General features: G+C 42.0%; 1 protein-coding gene across 1 annotated transcript in view; it reads right to left on the bottom strand.

The window, feature by feature from the left end:
- The window catches only part of LOC134430175 (ETS domain-containing protein Elk-4-like), a 31933-nt gene that overhangs the window by 9035 nt on the left and 2031 nt on the right, over nt 1–20867 (bottom strand). The window contains exons 2-4 of the mRNA XM_063177729.1: nt 7114–7329; nt 3689–4618; nt 1410–1526 (exon numbers count right to left, since the gene is read on the bottom strand). Coding sequence (XP_063033799.1) covers nt 1410–1526; nt 3689–4618; nt 7114–7320 — 1254 coding nt within the window. The 5' untranslated portion in view covers nt 7321–7329. The remainder of the gene's footprint in view (nt 1–1409; nt 1527–3688; nt 4619–7113; nt 7330–20867) is intronic.

Raw genomic sequence — 20867 nt, 5'->3', positions numbered from 1 at the left:
TGAAAATAATCTCTCTCTAAATGGGAATCCCTGGAGAAATGGAATCCCTGGAGAAATGGGAATCCCTGGAGAAATGGGAATCCCTGGAAATAATGGGAATCCCTGAAAATAATGGAAATCCTTGGAAAATGGGAATCCCTGGAGAAATGGGGATCCTTGGAAAATGGGGATCCTTGGAAAAATGGGGATCCTTGGAAAAATGGGGATCCTTGGAAAAATGGGAATCCTTGGAAAAATGGGAATCCCTGGAAAAATGGGAATCCCTGGAAAAATGGAATCCCTGGAAAAATGGGAATCCCTGGAAATAATGGGAATGGGAATCTCTGGAAAATGTGACTCCCTGGAGAAATGGAATCCTGGAAAATGGGAATCCCTGGAAAAATGGGAATCACTGGAGAAATGGGATCCTTGGAAAATGGGGATCCTTGGAAATAATGGGAATCCCTGGAAAATGGGGATCCTGGAAAATGGGGATCCCTGGAGAAATGGGAATCCCTGGAAATAATGGGAATTCTTGGAAATAATGGGAATCCCTGGAGAATGTGAAGGAATCCCCGGGAGAATGGGAACGCCTGGGAAATGGGAATCCTTGGGAAAAATGGAATCCTTGGGAAAAATGGGACTACCTGGAAAAGGGGAATCCCTGGACAATGGCATTCCCTGGGGAATGGGAATCCCTGGAAAAGGGGAGTCCCTGGAGAAGGGGAATCCCTGGGAAAAAATGGAATTCCTGGGAAAAAATGGAATCCCTGGACAATGGGAACCCCTGGAAAATGGGAACCCCTGAGAAATGGGAATCTCTTGGAAAAATGGAACCCCTGGAAAATGGGAACCCCTGGAAAATGGGAATCTCTGAGAATTCCTGGGAATGGGAATCCCGGGAAAAATGGGAGTTCCCCGAAAAGGGGAGTCCCTGGAGAAGGGAATCCCTGGGAAAAAATGGAATCCCTGGACAATGGGGACCCCCTGGGAAATGGGAATCTCTGGGGAATGGGAATCCCTGGGAATGCCTGGGAATGGGATTCCCTGGAAAAGGGGAGTCCCTGGGAACGGGAATCCCTGGGAATGGGTCTCCATGAACAATGGGAATCCCTGGGAAAAGGGGAACCCCTGGACAATGGCATTCCCTGGGGAATGGGAATCCCTGGGAATCCCTGGAAAAGGGGAATCCCTGGGAAGGGGGCTCACCTGGACAATGGCATTCCCTGGGGAATGGGAATCCCTGGAAAAGGGAATCCCTGGGAATGGGACTCCATGAACAATGGGAATCCCTGGGAACAGGAATCCCTGGAAAAGGGGAACCCCTGGGGAATGGGAATCCCTGGGAATCCCTGGACAATGGCATTCCCTGGACAATGGGAATCCCTGGGAATCCCTGGACAGTGGCATTCCCCGGGCCGGGGTCTCACCTGGAAGAGGGTGTTGGCGCCCTGCAGGCGGGCGGGGCTCAGCGGCGCCACGGGGCTCAGGGTGCTCCAGAAGTGGATGCTGGAGAGCAGCGGGCTGGGGGTCAGCAGGATGGGGGTCTGCAGGCGGAGGAGAGCGCGGTCAGAGGCTTCCACCGGGAATCCCGGCCTTTCCACACGGAATCCCGGCCTTTCCACAGGGAACTCCGGCCTTTCCACAGGGAATTCCAGCCTTTCCACAGGGAACTCCGGCCTTTCCACACGGAATTCCGGCCTTTCCACAGGGAATCCCGGCCTTTCCCCATGGAATTCTGGCCTTTCCACAGGGAACTCCGGCCTTTCCCCACGGAATTCCGGCCTTTCCCCATGGAATTCTGGCCTTTCCACAGGAATCCTGGCCTTTCCCCATGGAATTCCGGCTTTCCCCATGGAATTCCGGCCTTTCCACAGGGAATTCCGGCCTTTCCCCATGGAATCCCGGCCTTTCCACGGGGAATCCCGGCCTTTCCACAGGAATTCCGGCCTTTCCTCATGGAATTCCGGCCTTTCCCCATGGAAATTCCAGCCTTTCCTCATGGAATTCCGGCCTTTCCTCATGGAATTCCGGCCTTTCCCCACAGAACTCTAGCCTCTCCCCACGGAATTCCAGCATGGAAATTCCAGCCTTTCCCCACAGAATTACAGCCTGGAAATTCCAGCCTTTCCACATGGAATTCCAGCCTTTCCCCATGGAATTCCGGCCTTTCCCCACAGAATTACAGCATGGAAATTCCAGTCTTTCGCCATGAATTCCAGCAGGGGAAGAATTCCAGCCTTCCCTTTGGAATTCCAGCTTTCCCCATGGAATTCCAGCCTTCCCCCTAGATTTCCAGCCTCTCCCACAGAATTCCACACTTTCCCCATGGAATTCCAGCCCTTCCCTATGGAATTCCAAACTTTCTCTATGGAATTCCAGCCTTCCCCATCCTTCTGGAGCTCATTTGGGTTTTGTCCCCACATGCCCAGCACCTGAGCACACTTTGGGGTGAACTAACACCAAATTTCTGTTTGATTAAATTAAAAAAAACCAAGCAGGGAGTGACACCCTGACTTTCAAAGCTCTGCATACAATGAACTGCTCATTTCCCACTTGCACTGCTCATTCCCCACTTGCACTACTCATTTCATTCCCCACTTGCACTGCTCATTTCCCACTTGCACTAATTTCCCACTTGCACTATTCAATTCATTTCCCACTCGTACTACTCATTTCCCACTTGCACTACTCAATTCCCACTTGCACTATTCAATTCATTTCCCACTTGCACTATTCAATTCCCTCTTGCACTCTTCATTTCATTCCCCACTTGCACTACTCATTTCATTTCCCACTTGCACTATTCAATTCATTTCCCACTTGCACTATTCAATTCCCACTCACACTCTTCATTTCCCACTTGCACTCTTCATTTTCCACTTGCACTACTCATTTCCCACTCGCACTGCTCATTTCCCACTTGCACTGCTCATTCCCCACTTGCACTGTCCATTTCATTTCCCACTTGCACTGCTCATTTCCCACTCGCACTCTTCATTTCATTTCCCACTCACGCTCTTCATTTCCACTTGCACTCTTCATTTCCCACATGCACTCTTCATTTCCACTTGCACTGCTCATTTCCCACTTGCACTCTTCATTTCATTTCCCACTTGCACTGCTCATTTCATTTCCCACTCGCACTCTTCATTTCCCACTTGCACTACTCATTCCCCACTTGCACTACTCATTTCATTTCCCACTTGCACTACTCATTTCCCACTCGCACTGTTCATTTCCCACTTGAACTCTTCATTTCATTTCCCACTTGCACTCTTCATTCCCCACTTGCACTGTCCATTTCATTTCCCACTTGCACTGCTCATTCCCCACTTGCACTCTTCATTTCCCACTTGCACTCTTCATTCCCCACTTGCACTACTCATTTCATTTCCCACTTGCACTACTCATTCCACACTTGCACTCTTCATTTCCCACTTCCACTACTCATTTCCCACTTCCATTACTCATTTCCCACTTCCATTACTCATTTCCCACTTCCACTACTCATTTCATTTCCCTCTTGCACTCTTCATTTTTCCCACTTGCACTCTTCATTTTTCCCACTCACACTCTTCATTTCCCACTCGCACTCTTCATTTCCCACTTGCTGTTTTCAAGCACAACATCATCACTATTGTCAGCTTAAACAAAAAAAATAAGAAATGAAAGAAACCAGGAAGGGAATTGAGGGAGATTTGATCACCTGAGAGAAAAGTGCTGGAGTCAGAGAAGCGGTTGGGAGGGAAGGGCTGAGGATGCCCAGCGGGCTGGGGTCGCTGCCGGTGATGACCAGGGTGGGGGCCAGCTCCAGCCCTTTGGGTTTTTTGGCCCTGGAGAGGTGATTGGCGAACTCCTTCTCCAGCCCAGCTGAATCCTGCTGCTCCTTGGGCTCTGGGGACGGCTGCTGCAGGCTCTGGGCCTGCTCCAGCTGCTGGGAGGCCACGGACTCGATGTCCGTGTCAATGTCCAGCTCGGGGTTGGAGCTCAGCGGCGGCGAGGGCGGCGTGGAGGGCGCCTGCAGCGCGGGGGAAACCGAGGCGACGGGGGGCGTGGGGGCGTAGCTGGCGCTCAGGCTCGGCAAAGGCGCCGGAGGGGCCTCGGGGACGCTCAGCTTGGGCAGCACCAGAGTCTCCAGCGTGTGCAGAGTCTCCTCGGAGCCCAGCGGCAGCGAGGAGGCCGCGCCGGGGGCGGCGGAGGCCGCGGAGGTGACGGCCACGGCCGAGGCGGCCGACGCCAGCGGGGCGGAGGGCGGCTTCTTGGAGGGCACGGTGACAAACTTGATGACAGAAGGGGCGGCGTCCTGAGGTTTCTTCTCCGCCAGCTTCTCGGCCGGGTTCTCGATCTTGATGGACCTGAAGAGCTTCACGCCGGAGGAGTTGAGGGAGTTGAGGGTGAAGGAGGAGTAGAGGCCTGAGTGGATGTAGTCGTTGCGGCTCGAGGACTTGGCGCACGGCTGCGATTTCTCCTTGCCGCAGCTCTCGGCCTCCTTGGGGGCGCTGGGGACCTCCCCAAAGCCGGGCACCTCGGGGTCCCCCTCCATCCTGCCCACCACAAGCGGGTCCATGTTGAGGATCTCGGGGTAGGACACGAATTTGTACACAAACTTCTTCCCGTTCACCTTCTTGATGATGTTCTGGTGGGGAAGAAGACAAAAGTATATTTAGATCTTTCTCCGGATTGATTTTCTTCCTGCAAACGCTGCCTAAAATAGGCAGAGGAATTAAAGTCTGTAATCTTTCAGCCAAAGAAAAAAAAAAAATTAAAAAAAGAATGTTTCTTCTTTTCCTGTTTTAAAAACACCCTGAGTGTTCCAGTTCTGTTCTCGGAGCTGGCAGACAAAACACTGCAACAGGTGAGCTTAACTTGACATTAAAAATACTAAAAACAGCTTAAAAAAATGCCAAGAAATTCTGATTAATATAAAAAAAAATGCTCTTTACTCCCAAGCAAGGATCACTTAGATGGGTGCACTATGGGTAATTTAACAGAACTTGCTAAAGGTTTTCTCCAGGACTGCAGAACTGAGAGCTTGCACTTCAAACCAAACCACCTTTATTCTTAATAAGATGATAATAAAGGAAAATAAGCAGCTGAACTCGTCAGCAGAACGCAGGCTAATCAGTTATTTCAATACCACAGAACAGCATCTGTCAAACTTGTTTTGCTCCTCAGCGAAATGCCACACACACTTTGCACTGGGAATTATCCTTATTTATCACTCCCTGATTGCTGCTGAGATCTCTCAGTGCCAAAAGCAGATTTGTGGCACCCAGTGATGAGCACCAGCTCCCTCCTCCCACCTGCTCCAGGCTCCTCAGAAACTGGGGGTTATTTTTGTCTGCTCCACTCACACACGGGATAAAGGGAAACAGAGGTGAGAAACTCCAAGATGGTGGATAAACAAAAGCTTCTTACTCTGCTGGGCTGAAAACAGTGGGCAGAGTGAAGGTGAAATACACAGAGAAAACAAAAATATTTAGGGATGGAAAATGTTTGTTTTGAAAGGAATAAATGTAAAGAGAAAGCTGCAAAAAGATCTGGAAGTGGTGCAATGTTCAGGCTCTCCATCATCATCGTCTCCCTATATAAACTCTATTATATAAACTACATTTTTCCCTATTGTTTTTTATTTATTTTTTTTTTACCATTTCTGACTACACCAAACAGAATTTCCACAAATATTTTCAAGCAGAACACTCATCATTCTGGGTAAGATACAGTGGGAATTAAACCAGGCAAAATGTTAATTCAACATCTCCTATAGATTCTCTGTTAAATTAATGCAGCTTAAAACTTCTTCCTGTGAAATAAAAACCCTCCCTGAGCTTTACCTGGATTTTAACCCTTAAAACTCTCCCTGAGCTTTACCTGCATTTTAACCCTCAAAACTCACCCTGTGCTTTACCTGCATTTTAACCCTTGCAGGGCTGTGTGTTTTTGGAAGGGGGATGAGGATCCAAAGGCAAATTTGGGATGAGCAAAGTCACCAGAACCTCCCAACACAAAGCAGCAAAACTCTCCCTGTGCTTTACCCAGATTTTAACCCTTAAAACTCTCCCTGTGCTTTACCTGGATTTTAACCCTTAAAAGTCTCCATTGTGCTTTACCTGCATTTTAACCCTTAAAACTCCCTGTGCTTTACCCAGATTTTAACCCTTAAAACTCTCCCTGAGCTTTACCTGCCTTTTAACCCTCAAAACTCTCCCTGTGCTTTACCTGCATTTTAACCCTTGCAGGGCTGTGTGTTTTTGGAAGGGGGATGAGGATCCAAAGGCAAACTTGGATGAGCAAAGCCACCAGAACCTCCCAAAACAAAGCAGCAAAACGCTCCCTGTGCTTTACCCAGATTTTAACCCTTAAAACTCTCCCTGTGCTTTACCTGCATTTTAACCCTTAAAAGTCTCCATTGTGCTTTACCTGCATTTTAACCCTTAAAACTCCCTGTGCTTTACCCAGATTTTAACCCTTAAAACTCTCCCTGTGCTTTACCTGCATTTTAACCCTTGCAGGGCTGTGTGTTTTTGGAAGGGGGATGAGGATCCAAAGGCAAACTTGGATGAGCAAAGCCACCAGAACCTCCCAAAACAAAGCAGCAAAACTCTCCCTGTGCTTTACCTGGATTTTAACCCTTAAAACTCTCCCTGAGCTTTACCCAGATTTTAACCCTCAAAACTCTCCCTGTGCTTCACCTGCATTTTGACCCTTAAAACTCTCCCTGTGCTTTACCGGGATTTTAACCCTCGCTGGGTGTGTGTAAATCTCCCTGTGCTTTAGCTGGATTTTAACCCTTAAAACTCTCCCCATACTTTACCTTCATTTTAACCCTCAAAACTCTCCCTGTGCTTTACTGGGATTTTAACCCTTGCTGGGTGTGTATTTTTGGAAGGGGGATGAGCATCCAAAGGCAAACTTGGGTGAGCAAAGGCACCAGAACCTCCCAGCACAAACCAGCGAGGAGGAAACAGCGCGGCGATAAACGAAATTAAAAACCAACCAAGCACCTTTAAACAAAGCAGCTCAACTTCCTTCAACCCGGCACAGCAAGGAGGAGGAGGAGGAGGAGGAGGAGGAGGGAACAAAGCTCCTTAGCTCAGAGGGATAAGGATTGGAGCAGGATTTCCAGCCTACCTTCACGTAGTAGTAGCGCAGCGCCCGGCTGAGTTTATCATAGTTCATGCTGGGCTTGTTCTTGCGGATCCCCCAGAGCCTGGCCACCTCCTCTGCCTGCAGCAGCTTGAATTCCCCGTCGGTGGAGGTCCAGCAGATGATGTTCTTGTTCTGGGGCTCTTGCAGCAGCTGGAGGAGGAACTGCCACAGGGTGATGGCACTGTCCATAGCAGAGAGCTGCAATTCACAAAGCAAGGTTAAGCCCGCGGCATTTCCCTCATTTCTCTCCCCTACAAGGGGGTGAAGGAAAAATAAAAAAAAAAAATGGAGCAGGGATTGTTATTTCCAAAGGCAGCAAGAGTAAAAAATTATTAGTCACCAGTCGTGAAAGATGTTCCCTGCAGAAGTGAGGGGCTGAGTGCCAACTCTGGCGTCTCCTCCCACATGTCAGTACTTTTCACATGGGTTATATTTAGCCTCATTTAACTAAATCAGGTCACTTTGGGTAAGTTGCAGTGAGTCACTACCCCCCCCAAAAAAAAAAATAAAAAAAATGTTTCCAAGTTGTTCCATGTTCACCCACTCTGGCCTGTGGTGCTTGGTGAGAAAGAGCTCAGGTACAGCCAGGTAGGGATCAAAGCACCCCCTCAGCTCCTCCTTCCCTGCTGCTCCCACCTCAGAACCAGGAGCTGCACAGCTCCAAAACAACTCAGCTCCCCCTCAGTTCCCATTCCAGCCTCTCAATCAGCCCAATCTCCCTTCAAATCTTTCTTTTCCTGTTTTTTTTTTTTTTTTTTTTTTTTTTTTTTTTTTTTTTTAATGAGAATAAACACAAAACTAAATTAAAATTAGTCCAAACGCGGCCTTTGCTCGACTCTCCATCCCTGCCATGTCTTACCCAGTCAATGATTTAGGCTGAGACTTTCTAGGACTGAGATCAATGATTTAGGCTGGGATTTTCCAGGACTGATATCAATGATTTAGGCTGGGATTTTCCAGGACTGATATCAACGATTTAGGCTGGGATTTTCCAGGACTGATATCAATGATTTAGGCTGGGATTTTCTAGGACTGATATCAATGATTTAGGCTGGGATTTTCTAGGACTGATATCAATGATTTAGGCTGGGACTTTCTAGGATACCAGTTCATTCCTGCTCTAAAGTTGTTGATTTTCCCTCCTCCTCCCACAACACAACCAGGAGCTGCACAGCTCCAGGAACATGCCAGAGCCAAAACAACTCAGTTCCCCCTCACTTTCCATTCCAGCCTCTCAATCAGCCCAATCTCCCTTCAAATCTTTCTTTTCCACGTATCAACCCTGTTTTTTTTAATGAGAGTAAACACAAAACTAAATTAAAATTATTCCAACAGGCCTTTGCTCCATCCCTGCCATGTCTTACCCAGTCAATGATTTAGGCTGGGATTTTCCAGGACTGATATCAATGATTTAGGCTGGGATTTTCCAGGACTGATATCAATGATTTAGGCTGGGGCTTTCTAGGACTGAGATCAATGATTTAGGCTGAGACTTTCTAGGATACCAGTTCATTCCTGCTCTAAAGTTGTTGATTTTCCCTCCTGCTCCCATAGCACAAGCAGGAACCAGAGCCAAAACAACTCAATTCCACTCGGTTTTCAGGGACAGTGAATAACACTGGATATACATAATATACACATATATATATTGTGTGTGTATATATATATATATATACAGTGTGTATATACATATATATATACATAATATACAGATAATATATTAGATATACACCACATTTTTCCCTATTTTTTAACCATTTCTGGGATAGTAACACTGGATATACATAATATACATAATATATTGTGTATATATATACTGTATATACATATATATACACATGTATATACATATATATATATGCTGTATATATACTGGGTATATATATATATATACACATAATACACATATAATATATTAGATATACACTATATGTTTCCCTATTTTTTTACCATTTCAGGCATAGTGAATAACACTGGATACACATAATATACATATATATATTGTATATATATACATAATATACATATAACATGTTAGATATACACTATATTTTTCCCTATTTTTTTTACCATTTCTGGAATAGTAACACTGGATATACATAATATACATATATATTGTGTATATATATATATATGTAGATATAGATATACTGTATATATATATATATACACTGTATATATATATACACACATGTATATACATATATACATACACATATATATACTGTATATATACTGTGTGTGTATATATATATATACATAATATACAGATAATATATTAGATATGCACTACATTTTTCCCTATTTTTTTACCATTTCTGGGATAGTGAATAACCCTGGATATACATAATATACATATATATTTTGTATATATATATATACACACACATGTATATACATATATATATGCATGCATATATATATACTGTATATATACTGTGTATATATATATACACACACATATATATATACATAATATACAGATAATATATTAGATATACACTATATTTTCCCCTATTTTTTTACCATTTATTGCATAGTGAATAACCCTGGATATACATAATATATATATTTATATTGTATATATATATATACTGTATATATATATATATATATATACACACACATGTATACACATATATATATGCATGTATATATATATATACTGTATATATACTGTGTATATATATATACACACACATATATATACATAATACACATATAATATATTAGATATACACTATATTTTTCCCTATTTTTTTACCATTTCTGGGATAGTGAATAACCCTGGATATACACAATATACATATATATATTGTATATATATATATATACACACACACACATGTATATACATATATATATGCATGTGTATATATATACTGTGTATATACTCTGTATATATATATATACACACACATATATATACATAATACACATATAATATATTAGATATACACTCTATTTTCCCCTATTTTTTTTACCATTCATGGCACAGTGAGTAACACTGGATACACATAATATACATATATTTATATTGTGTATATATATATATATATACTGTATATATATATATACACACACATGTATATACATATATATATGCATGTATATATATATACTGTATATATACTGTGTATATATATATACATACATATATATATATAATATACACATATATATACATAATATACAGATAATATATTAGATATACACTATATTTTCCCCTATTTTTTTTACCATTCATGGCACAGTGAATAACACTGGATACACATAATATTGGATATACATTCTATTTTTTCCCCTAGGAAAGGGGGTCCAGGGGATCCATCTGGGTGAGTTTGATACTCAAACATTAATCCCAAGATACTCAAACCCCGATCCCCATCTCCAAAGCCACGGGAGCAGAGCCAGGCTGGTGCTGGGTGCTGCCCCTGGTACCCGGCCTGCCCTGGCAGCTCATCCCAAATCCTTTTATTCCAATCCCATTAGTGCCCAGCACACTCAGCCAGCCCTAAATAAGGCAGGGAACGGTGTGCAGAGCACCCGGGCAGCGCTGGGACAGGATCAGAGCTGACAGCTCACACTGAGCTCTGGGGAAAACGAGGTGCCCCACGGCATGGCACCTTCCTGGGCACCTTTCTGGGCACCTTTTGGGCACTGCAGCCCTTGTGCAGAATCCCTGCCTCGTGGCACACGCTGGCGATGTGACATCGATGCAGGCAGGGAAATTGCTGCAATTACAAGCAACAATCTCCGAGGGAAGGCCACCCACAGCCCCGAGGTGCTTTCCCTGTTAATTACTGCACAACTCCCTGCTTGCCCTAATTAATTACGGAGCACTCGAAGAAACTGGAGGCTGCGCTTGAGACTCTTCCCGCAGCTCTCCGTGCTGTGCCAGCTGATCCATACGGGAGCAGGAAAACACCTCAAAAAATCCATACAGGATTTAGGGACCAGGAAAACACCTTAAAAAATCCATACAGGATTTAGGGACCTGGAAAAGCCATACAGGATTTAGGGAGCAGGAAAACACCTTAAAAAATCCATACAGGATTTAGGGACCTGGAAAAGCCATACAGGATTTAGGGAGCAGGAAAACATCTTAAAAATCCATACAGGATTTAGGGACCTGGAAAACACCTCAAAAAATCCATACAGGATTTAGGGACCAGGAAAATCCATACAGGATTTAGGAACCAGGAAAACACCTTAAAAAATCCATACAGGATTTAGGGACCTGGAAAAGCCATACAGGATTTAGGGAGCAGGAAAACACCTTAAAAAATCCATACAGGATTTATGGACCAGGAAAACACCTCAAAAAATCCATACAGGATTTAGGGACCAGGAAAACACCTCAAAAAATCCATACAGGATTTAGGGACCAGGAAAACACCTCAAAACCCTTCCAGAACCGCTTGGTGCTGCCATTTACCCCAATTTATCCCAAACTGGGAAGGCCAGGGCTGTGTTATCCTGGGGGATGGTGCAGCCACACGTGGTGGAGAGGAGAGCACGAGGGTTGGGCTCTGTCACCCAGGTCAGAACACTGGGATGTACTGGTTTGGGTTCTGTCACCCAGCAGAGCTCTGGGATGTACTGGTTTGGGTTCTGTCACCCAGCAGAGCTCTGGGATGAGCTGGGCTGGGCTCTGTCACCCAGTAGGGCTCTGGGATGAGCTGGGTTGGGTTCTGTCACCCAGCAGGGAACTGGGATGAGCTGGGTTGGGTTCTGTCACCCAGCAGGGCTCTGGGATGAGCTGGGCTGGGCTCTGTCACCCAGCAGAGCTGTCACAGCATTGGGATGTACTGGTTTGGGTTCTGTCACCCAGCAGAGCACTGGGATGAGCTGGGTTGGGTTCTGTCACCCAGCAGGGCTCTGGGATGAGCTGGGCTGGGCTCTGTCACCCAGCAGGGCTCTGGGATGAGCTGGGTTAGGCTCTGTCACCCAGATCAGAACACTGGGATGAGCTGGGCTGGGCTCTGTCACCCAGCAGAGCTGTCACAGCATTGGGATGTACTGGTTTGGGTTCTGTCACCCAGCAGAGCTCTGGGATGAGCTGGGTTGGTTCTGTCACCCAGCAGAGCTGTCACAGCACTGGGATGTACTGGTTTGGGTTCTGTCACCCAGCAGAGCTCTGGGATGAGCTGGGTTGGGCTCTGTCACCCAGCAGAGCTCTGGGATGAGCTGGGTTGGGCTCTGTCACCCAGCAGAGCACTGGGATGAGCTGGTTTGGGCTCTGTCACCCAGCAGAGCTCTGGGATGAGCTGGGTTGGGCTCTGTCACCCAGCAGAGCTGTCACAGCACTGGGATGAGCTGAGAGGGAGCAGGCACACCGAGCTCAGTGAGAATTCCCACGCTCAGTTCATCTCCTGCAGCACTGCAGCAAAAATTGATGCAACGTGGAAATCACATTAGCAACAGGATTGCACAGTGGCAAAGGCTTGGTTTTTTTTAAATTTTTCCCCACCCATCTTGCTAAAAATCCACACAGTTTCATCCCAGAATTGAACTGGTGTTGGTTATTTCATGGGGCTGCTTCCCTTCCACCTTGCTGTTAATTCCAAGCTTACCCAAGGCTTTTTTAAAATCTTTTTTCCATCCCTCCTACTAAAACTCCACGCAGTTTCATCCCACAATTGAACTGCTGTTATTTCATGGGGCTGCTTCTCTTGAGGAAGTTCCACCTTGCTTTGCTGTTAATTCCAAGCTGACCCAAGCCTGTTTTTGAAAATTTTCCCCCCACTCCTCCTGCTAAAAGTCCACACAGCTTTCATCCCAGAACTGAAAGCTTTCATCACAACAACTGAACTGGATTTAGTTATTTCATGGGGCTGCTTCCCTTGAGGAAGTTCCACCTTGCCTTGCTGTTAATTCCAAGCTGACCCAAGGCTTTCTTTTTGCTTTTATCCACCTCTCCTGCTAAAAATCCATGCAGTTTTCATCCCAGAACTGAACTGCTGTTCTGCTCTCCTTGAAGTTCCACCTTGCTGTTAATTCCAAGCTGACCCCCTGCCCCTCACGGCTGAGGGTGAAATGTTCTCTCAGTTCACTTTGTAAACAACACTTCAACTTTTCAAATCCCCTCACAGCACAAAACCCCTCCCAAACCCAACCGCTTTTCCTCCAGGATGAGCACACCAATAATCACCAACACCCCACTCCACACCGTCCTTTTGTGAAGGCTTTTTCCCTCCTAAAAACCCGTGGAGAAAACGGATCACACAAAATGTAAAATTAAAAGCAGAACAGGTGAGTTGAGCATTGCTAAACGTGAGGAAAAGGTTTTTCCTTCTCCAGCACCCAGGGATGAGAAATGGCTCAAGAACCCCCTGCCCTAGTTTCTAAACAACTTTTGTATTTCAACTTTTTAAATCTTTGTATTTTAAATTAAAACTGTACTTAAAATAAAAATTTAAAATACAACTTGTATTTCAACTTTTTTAATCCTCTCACAGCACAAAACCCCTCCCAAAACAACCTGCTTCTCCTCCAGGATGAGCACACCAATAATTACCAACACCCCACTCCACACCATCCTTTTGTGAAGGCTTTTTCCCTCCTAAGAGCCCATGGAGAAAATGGATCACACAAAATGTAAAATTAAAGGCAAAACAGGTGAGTTGAGCATTGCTAAACGTGAGGAGAAGGTTTTTCCTTCTCCAGCATCCAGGGATGAGAAATGGCTCAAGAACCCCCTGCCCCTCATGGCTGAGGGTGAAATGTTCTCTCAGTTTACTTTGTAAACAACACTTCAACTTTTCAAATCCCCTCACAGCACAAAACCCCTCCCAAAACTCCTTTTCCTCCAGGATGAGCACACCAATAATCACCAACACCCCACTCCACACCATCCTTTTGTGAAGGTTTTTTCCCCCTCCTAAAGGAGGTAAAATAAAGGAAAAGCGAGAAGGGAATGAAGCTGAGAGCCTTCCCCTTCCTGCACCGTGCGAGCAGCAGGAAAAAAAATAGTTGCTGGAGGCAGAGGGCAGCTCTGCTTTGTAACGAGGAGCTAAAATGGAGCTAAAATAGAGCTAAAACAGAGCTAAAACGGAGCTAAAATGAGCTCTTTTATTGTCCTGAGATCTTCTCCACGCCCACGGGTGACCCTGGAGCTGCCGGGCTTTGGCACAGAGCTCCCGAAAACCCCGAGCTCCTCCCCTGCCGCCCCTCAGCTCTGCACGAGTTCATCCCGAAAATCCAACATTTGGGATTTGGGATAAACTCCGTGGGATTAAAGGGTTGGATCTGCCTGAAATGTGGCGTAAAAAAAAAATCAAAATATTCCCTCTGTGCGCGCTGATAAAGGAGAAAAGTCAGGGTTAAGGTTTAGGCCTGGCCTAACCCTCGCTCCAAGGTTCTCTGGCAGATTTCCTGTGACTCAACACCAAATAATATCCAATAATCTTTATAATTTGGAATTAAAGGGGGTCCTTTCCAATAATTTGAAATAAATCTCCAATAATCACTGTAACTTGAAATAAAAGGGGGCCCTTTTGTCTCTGCGTCTGGATTAAAAACCAGGAAAAAAAAAATCAGGAAAAAATTCAGGGGAAAAAATCAGGAAAAAATCAGGGAGAAAAAATCAGGGGGAAAAAATCAGGGAAAAAAAAAAAAAAAGGGAAAAAAATCAGGAAAAAAAATCAGGGAGAAAAAATCAGGGGAAAAATCAGGGGAAAAAATCAGGAAAAAAAAAATCAGGAAAAAAATCAGGAAATTCTAGGAAAAAAATCAGAAAATTCCAGGGGGAAAAAATCAGGGAAAAATCAGGAAAAAAAATCAGGGAGAAAAAATCAGGGAGAAAAAATCAGGGGGAAAAAATCAGGAAAAATCAGGAAAAATCACAAAAAAATCACAAAAAATCACAAAAAATCAGAAAAAAAATTAAGAAAAAAATAAGAAAAAATCAGAAAAAAATCAGAAAAAATTAAGAAAAAATCAGAAAAAATTAAGAAAAAATTAAGAAAAAATTAGAAAAAAAAAAAAAAAAAGAAAAAAATCAGAAAAAAATCAGGAAATTGCAGGAGAGCAGACCTGGCAGTGATTGCCCCTTCCCAAAGGCATTCCCAGGATTTTTGGGCACTTTGGGGTGTGAGCAGCCGATAATTCCTGCTCTGTTGTGCAACGTTTGCTGTGCACACAAGGCCTCGCTGCGTGCCCAGGAAAACAAACAGAGCTGGGCAAGGAGAAATTTGGAGGTCACAGACCCAAACCCACACTAAAAACCTCAAAACCTGAGCAGGATTTTCCCTTCTGTTTGTTTAATTAAATAAATGAATAGTTATTCGTTGAATAAATGAATTATTATTGATGAAATCGATGAATAAATAAATGGTTGTCACATCCCTGACATGGCTGAAGTGTCCAGTTAAAATGGGTATCAAATAAAACCAAGCGACAAATATTTCATTCAATTCAAATATTCAAAAATTCAAATATTTTATCAATAATATTCCACTCCTAATAAACTTTTCCTAAAAGATTTCCAGCTCTTGCTACTGTGACTCACCTGAATTGGTATTTTAGGGTTTTATCAATTTTAATTCATTTTAGAAACAGCTTAGTGTCAAAAAAAACCCCAAAAATCCACAAATTTACTGCCCGAAACTCCATTCCCTCATGAAAAAAAGACAAAAATCCACAAATTTACTCCCTAAAACTCCATTCCCTCATGAAAAAAAAAAACCAAAAATCCACAAATCTACTGTCCAAAACTCCATTCCCTGATGAAAAAAACCCAAAAATCCACAAATTTACTGTTCAAAACTCCATTTCCTGAAGAAAAAAACCCCAAAATTCACAAATTTACTGTCCAAAACTCCATTCCCTGATGAAAAAAACCCCCAAAATTCACAAATTTAGTGTCCAAAACTCCATTCCCTCATGAAAAAAAAACCAAAATCCACAAATTTACTCCCTAAAACTCCGTTCCCTCATGAAAAAACCCAAAAATCCACAAATCTACTCCCCAAAACTCCATTCCCTCATGGAAAAAACCCAAAAATCCACAAATTTAGTGTCCAAAACTCCATTCCCTCATGAAAAAAAAAACCAAAAACCCACAAATTTACTGTTCAAAACTCCATTTCCTGAAGAAAAAAAACCCAAAATTCACAAATTTACTGCCCAAAATTCCATTTTCTGATATGGTGGGAAGCACAGGAAGAAGTTAAATCCTTTTCCAGAACACACACAGGTGAAATGCCAGGCAAAAGCCACTTAAAATGTGTAAAACAAAATAATTAAACAATGAATTCAAATTCAAAACGCAGAATTCCAAACACTCTTAAAAAAATCCCAACTCCTGGCAGCTTTCCATGTGGTAAACGAACCAAATCATCTCAAATAAATGACAAAAATCAATGAAAAAAATACAGAAAAAACACCTCAGAGTTTAATAAATTCTCGTTTTCTCTTTGTTGCTGTTCTCAATCCAGGCAGGAAAATCAGATTTTTGTGAGGGAGCAGCCAAGGCAGGAAGTTCCCCGGAAGGAAATGCTGAAGGATGTCCTCATGATAAGAGTTTTTATTGCTTAATCCCACTCCAAACCTCTCTTTTATTTTTTATTTTTTTTCTCCTTAAACTCAAAACAAATGTTGCAAAATAAATTTTGGCTCCCTGGCTGAAAATTTGAGCTGTTGGAGACGAAATTTAGGTGTTTAAGCAAAAATCTGAGGGGTAGGAACCGACTGTTTCAGCTTTTAAATCCTGAGAAATCAATATTTTTATTTTTTTTTGTGTGTGTTTTCTAGTTTTTCCTCAGTGTTTTTTGGCTTTTTTTGGATTAACCAAGATCAGGAACAAAATTATATCAGGATTTCCATGGGGCTCAGGGTGGCAGCAGATAAACCAAGCAGATTTCTGGGGTATTTTAATCCTGACACAAAAGGCCTCCCATTTATTTCAATTTATTTCAAATTATAATGATAATTTTATAATAAATTAATGGAAAACAGGGGAAAAAAGGAGATTTTAAATAATATAAATAAATAAATCAGGAACAAACCATGAAGGACAACAATGACATCAGGATTTCCATGCCCAAGCAGATTTCTGGGGGTATTTTAATCCAGACACAAAAGGACCCCTTTTATTTCAATTTATTTCAAACTATTTCAAATTATAATGATAATTTGATAATAAATTAATGGGAAACAGTGGGAAAAGGGGATTTTAAATAATATAAATAAATAAATCAGAACAAACCATGAAGGACAACATTGACATCAGGATTTCCATGCCCAGCAGATTTCTGGGGGTATTTTAATCCTGACACAAAAGGCCTCCCATTTATTTCAATTTATTTCAATTTATTTCAAATTATAATGATAATTTTATAATAAATTAATGGGAAACAGTGGGAAAAGGGGATTTTAAATAATATAAATAAATAAATCAGAACAAACCATGAAGGACAACATTGACCTCAGGATTTCCATGGGACTCAAGGTGGCAGCAGATAAACCAAGCAAATTTCTTGGGGTATTTTAATCCTGGCCCCATTTTATTTCAAATTATAATGATAATTTGATAATAAATGAATGGAAAACAGGGGAAAAAGGAGATTTTAAATAATATAAATAAATAAATCAGAACAAACCATGAAGGGCAACACTGACATCAGGATTTCCATGCCCAGCAGATTTCTGGGGATATTTTAATCCTGACACAAAAAGTGCCCCTTTTATTTCAAATTATTTCAAATTATAATGATAATTTTATAAAAAATTAATGGAAAACAATGAGAAAAAGAAGATTTTAAATAATATAAATAAATAAATCAGAACAAACCATGAAGGGCAACACTGACATCAGGATTTCCATGCCCAGAAGATTTCTGGGGATATTTTAATCCTGACACAAAAGACCCCCTTTTATTTAAATTTATTTCAAATTATTTCAAATTATAATGATAATTTTATAATAAATGAATGGAAAACAGGGGAAAAAAGGAGATTTTAAAATAATATAAATAAATAAATCAGGAACAAACCATGAAGAGCAACAATGACATCAATCAGGATTTCCATGCCCAGCAGATTTCTGGAAGTATTTTAATCCTGACACAAAAAGTGCCCCTTTTATTTCAAATTATTTCAAATTATAATGATAATTTTATAAAAAATGAATGGAAAACAATGGGAAAAGGAGATTTTAAATAATATAAATAAATAAATCAGGAACAAATCATGAAGGGCAACACTGACATCAATCAGGATTTCCGTGCCCAGCAGATTTCTGGAAGTATCTTAATCCTGACACAAAAAGTGCCCCTTTTATTTCAAATTATTTCAAATTATAATGATAATTTTATAATAAATGAATGGAAAACAGGGGGGAAAAGGAGATTTTAAATAATATAAATAAATAAATCAGAAAAAACCATGAAGGGCAACACTGACATCAGGATTTCCATGCCCAGCAGATTTCTGGGGGTATTTTAATCCTGACACAAAAAGGCCCCTTTTATTTCAAATTATTTCAAATTATTTCAAATTATAATGATAATTTGATAATAAATTAATGGAAAACAATGGGAAAAGGAGATTTTAAATAATATAAATAAATAAATCAGGAACAAACATGAAGGACAACAATCAGGATTTCCATGCCCAGCAGATTTCTGGGGGTATTTTACCCCTGACACAAAAGACCCCCTTTTATTCCAAATTATAACGATAATTTGATAATAAATTAATGGAAAACGGGAGGAAAATGGGATTTTAAAGCCATTTTTGTGTCATTCCTGCATCTGCCACAACCCCTCTGCTCCTCCATCCCTGACAATGGAATTATTAATTTCCCTGATTTTCCACACTTGGATCAGCATCATTCCTTCCCTAACTCCTTTATTTTTTAGGATATAAGACGAGGGACGGTTCAGGATATAAACCAGGGGAGGTTTAGGACATGGAGAGGGGATGGGAAACTTCAAAAGCAAAAATCCTTTGATGGGTTTGTTCCCCATAAAAAAAAAAACCTCAGATTTCCTGGAAGCTCCTGAGGAGATTACACTCACTTCCTCCTCATCTGGGCCCAGCGTTTACAACAGCAGATTAAATTAAATTAAATTAATTAAATTAAATTGCCTTGCACAGGCACAATCCTTCTGCTGGATGGAAAAACATCCCCCCCCACACACACACAAAAAAAAAATCCCAATTTTAAATTCCTGCTGGAGGGTGGAAAGGAAAAGCGAGTGAAGCTGGAGAAGCTCCCCTGGAACAATGTTTGTGGCACACTCAGCCCTGTTGTCATGGGGATGGAACAACTATTGCCTGCAAACAGGCACAGAGACCCTAAAAATAAAAATAAACAGCCCAGGCGAAATCCCCGTGTCAGGCACACGGGGAGAGAAATCCCAAATGTTCATAAAAACCTTTCCTGAACGCTCTGCCAGCCCCCAGGGCTGGCACTCACCTGAGGGGTGATTGGATTTTAGCGATTTGAATTCATTTCAGAGAGAGAGTTTTTTTTTTTTGGGAAATTTTAGAAAGAAAATTTTTGCTGTCAAAAAAAAAATCCCCAAAAATCAATAAATCTGCTGTCCAAGAATCCACAAACCTGCTGTCCAAAAATCCAAAAACCTGCTGTCCAAAAAAATCCTAAAACATTCAAACCTACTGTCCAAGAGTCCACAAACCTACTGTGCAAAAAACCCCAAAAATCCAGAAACCTATTGTTCAAAAATCCACAAACCTACTGTCCAAGAATCCACAAACCTACTGTCCAAAAAAACCCCCAAAATCCATAAACCTACTGTTCAAAAATCCATAAACCTACTGTCCAAAAATCCATAAACCTACTGTCCAAAAAAACCCCAAAAATTCACAAATCCACTGTCCAAAAAAACCCCAAAAATCCACAAACCTACTGTCAAAAAAACCCAAAAATCCATAAACCTATTGTCCGAAAATCCACAAACCTGCTGTCCAAAAAAACCCCAAAAATTCACAAATCCACTGTCCAAAAAAACCCCAAAAATCCACAAACCTACTGTCAAAAAAACCCAAAAAATCCATAAACCTACTGTCCAAAAATCCACAAACCTGCTGTCCAAAAAACCCAAAAAATCCACAAACTTAGTGTCCAAAAAAAACCCCAAAAATCCACAAACCTACTGTCCAAAAAACCAAAAAATCCATAAAACTACTGTCCAAAAAAATCCTAAAACATTCAAACCTACTGTCCAAGAATCCACAAACCTACTGTCCAAAAAACCCAAAAATCCACAAATCTACTGTCCAAAAATCCACAAACCTACTGTCCAAAAAAACCCCAAAAATCCACAAACCTACTGTCAAAAACAGGTGAAATGCCAGGTTAAAGCCTCTTCAATGTATAAAATAAAGCAATTAAACAATAAATTCAAACTAGAGTTTGAATTTTAAATTTGAATTTTCATTTTTGAATTTTTTTAGCAGAATTTTAAATCCCCTTGGAGTGGAGCCTCCGAAGCAAACCCAGCCTTGCTCGGGAGCTGCTCCTCAAAAATCCAAATTCGAAATATAAAAAATATAAAAATCCAGACAAAATAGAAATTTCAAAAAAAAATATTTAAAAATATAAATTCAGCAGAGCTCTGGAGGTTTTCCAGCCCTGCTGGGGAATTTTTGGGGATGGAGAGGGAAGGAGGGAGGTGGAACTCAGGTATGGGATGTGTGAGGATGATGAGACAACAGCAAATCCAAAGCAGGATTTGCAGGATTTGCATAATTTCTCCTCTGCCTCC

The sequence above is a fragment of the Melospiza melodia genome, chromosome 28 (genome assembly GCF_035770615.1).
Source record: "Melospiza melodia melodia isolate bMelMel2 chromosome 28, bMelMel2.pri, whole genome shotgun sequence".
Classification (NCBI taxonomy): domain Eukaryota; kingdom Metazoa; phylum Chordata; class Aves; order Passeriformes; family Passerellidae; genus Melospiza; species Melospiza melodia.
This window is presented reverse-complemented; position numbering and strand designations above follow the sequence as displayed.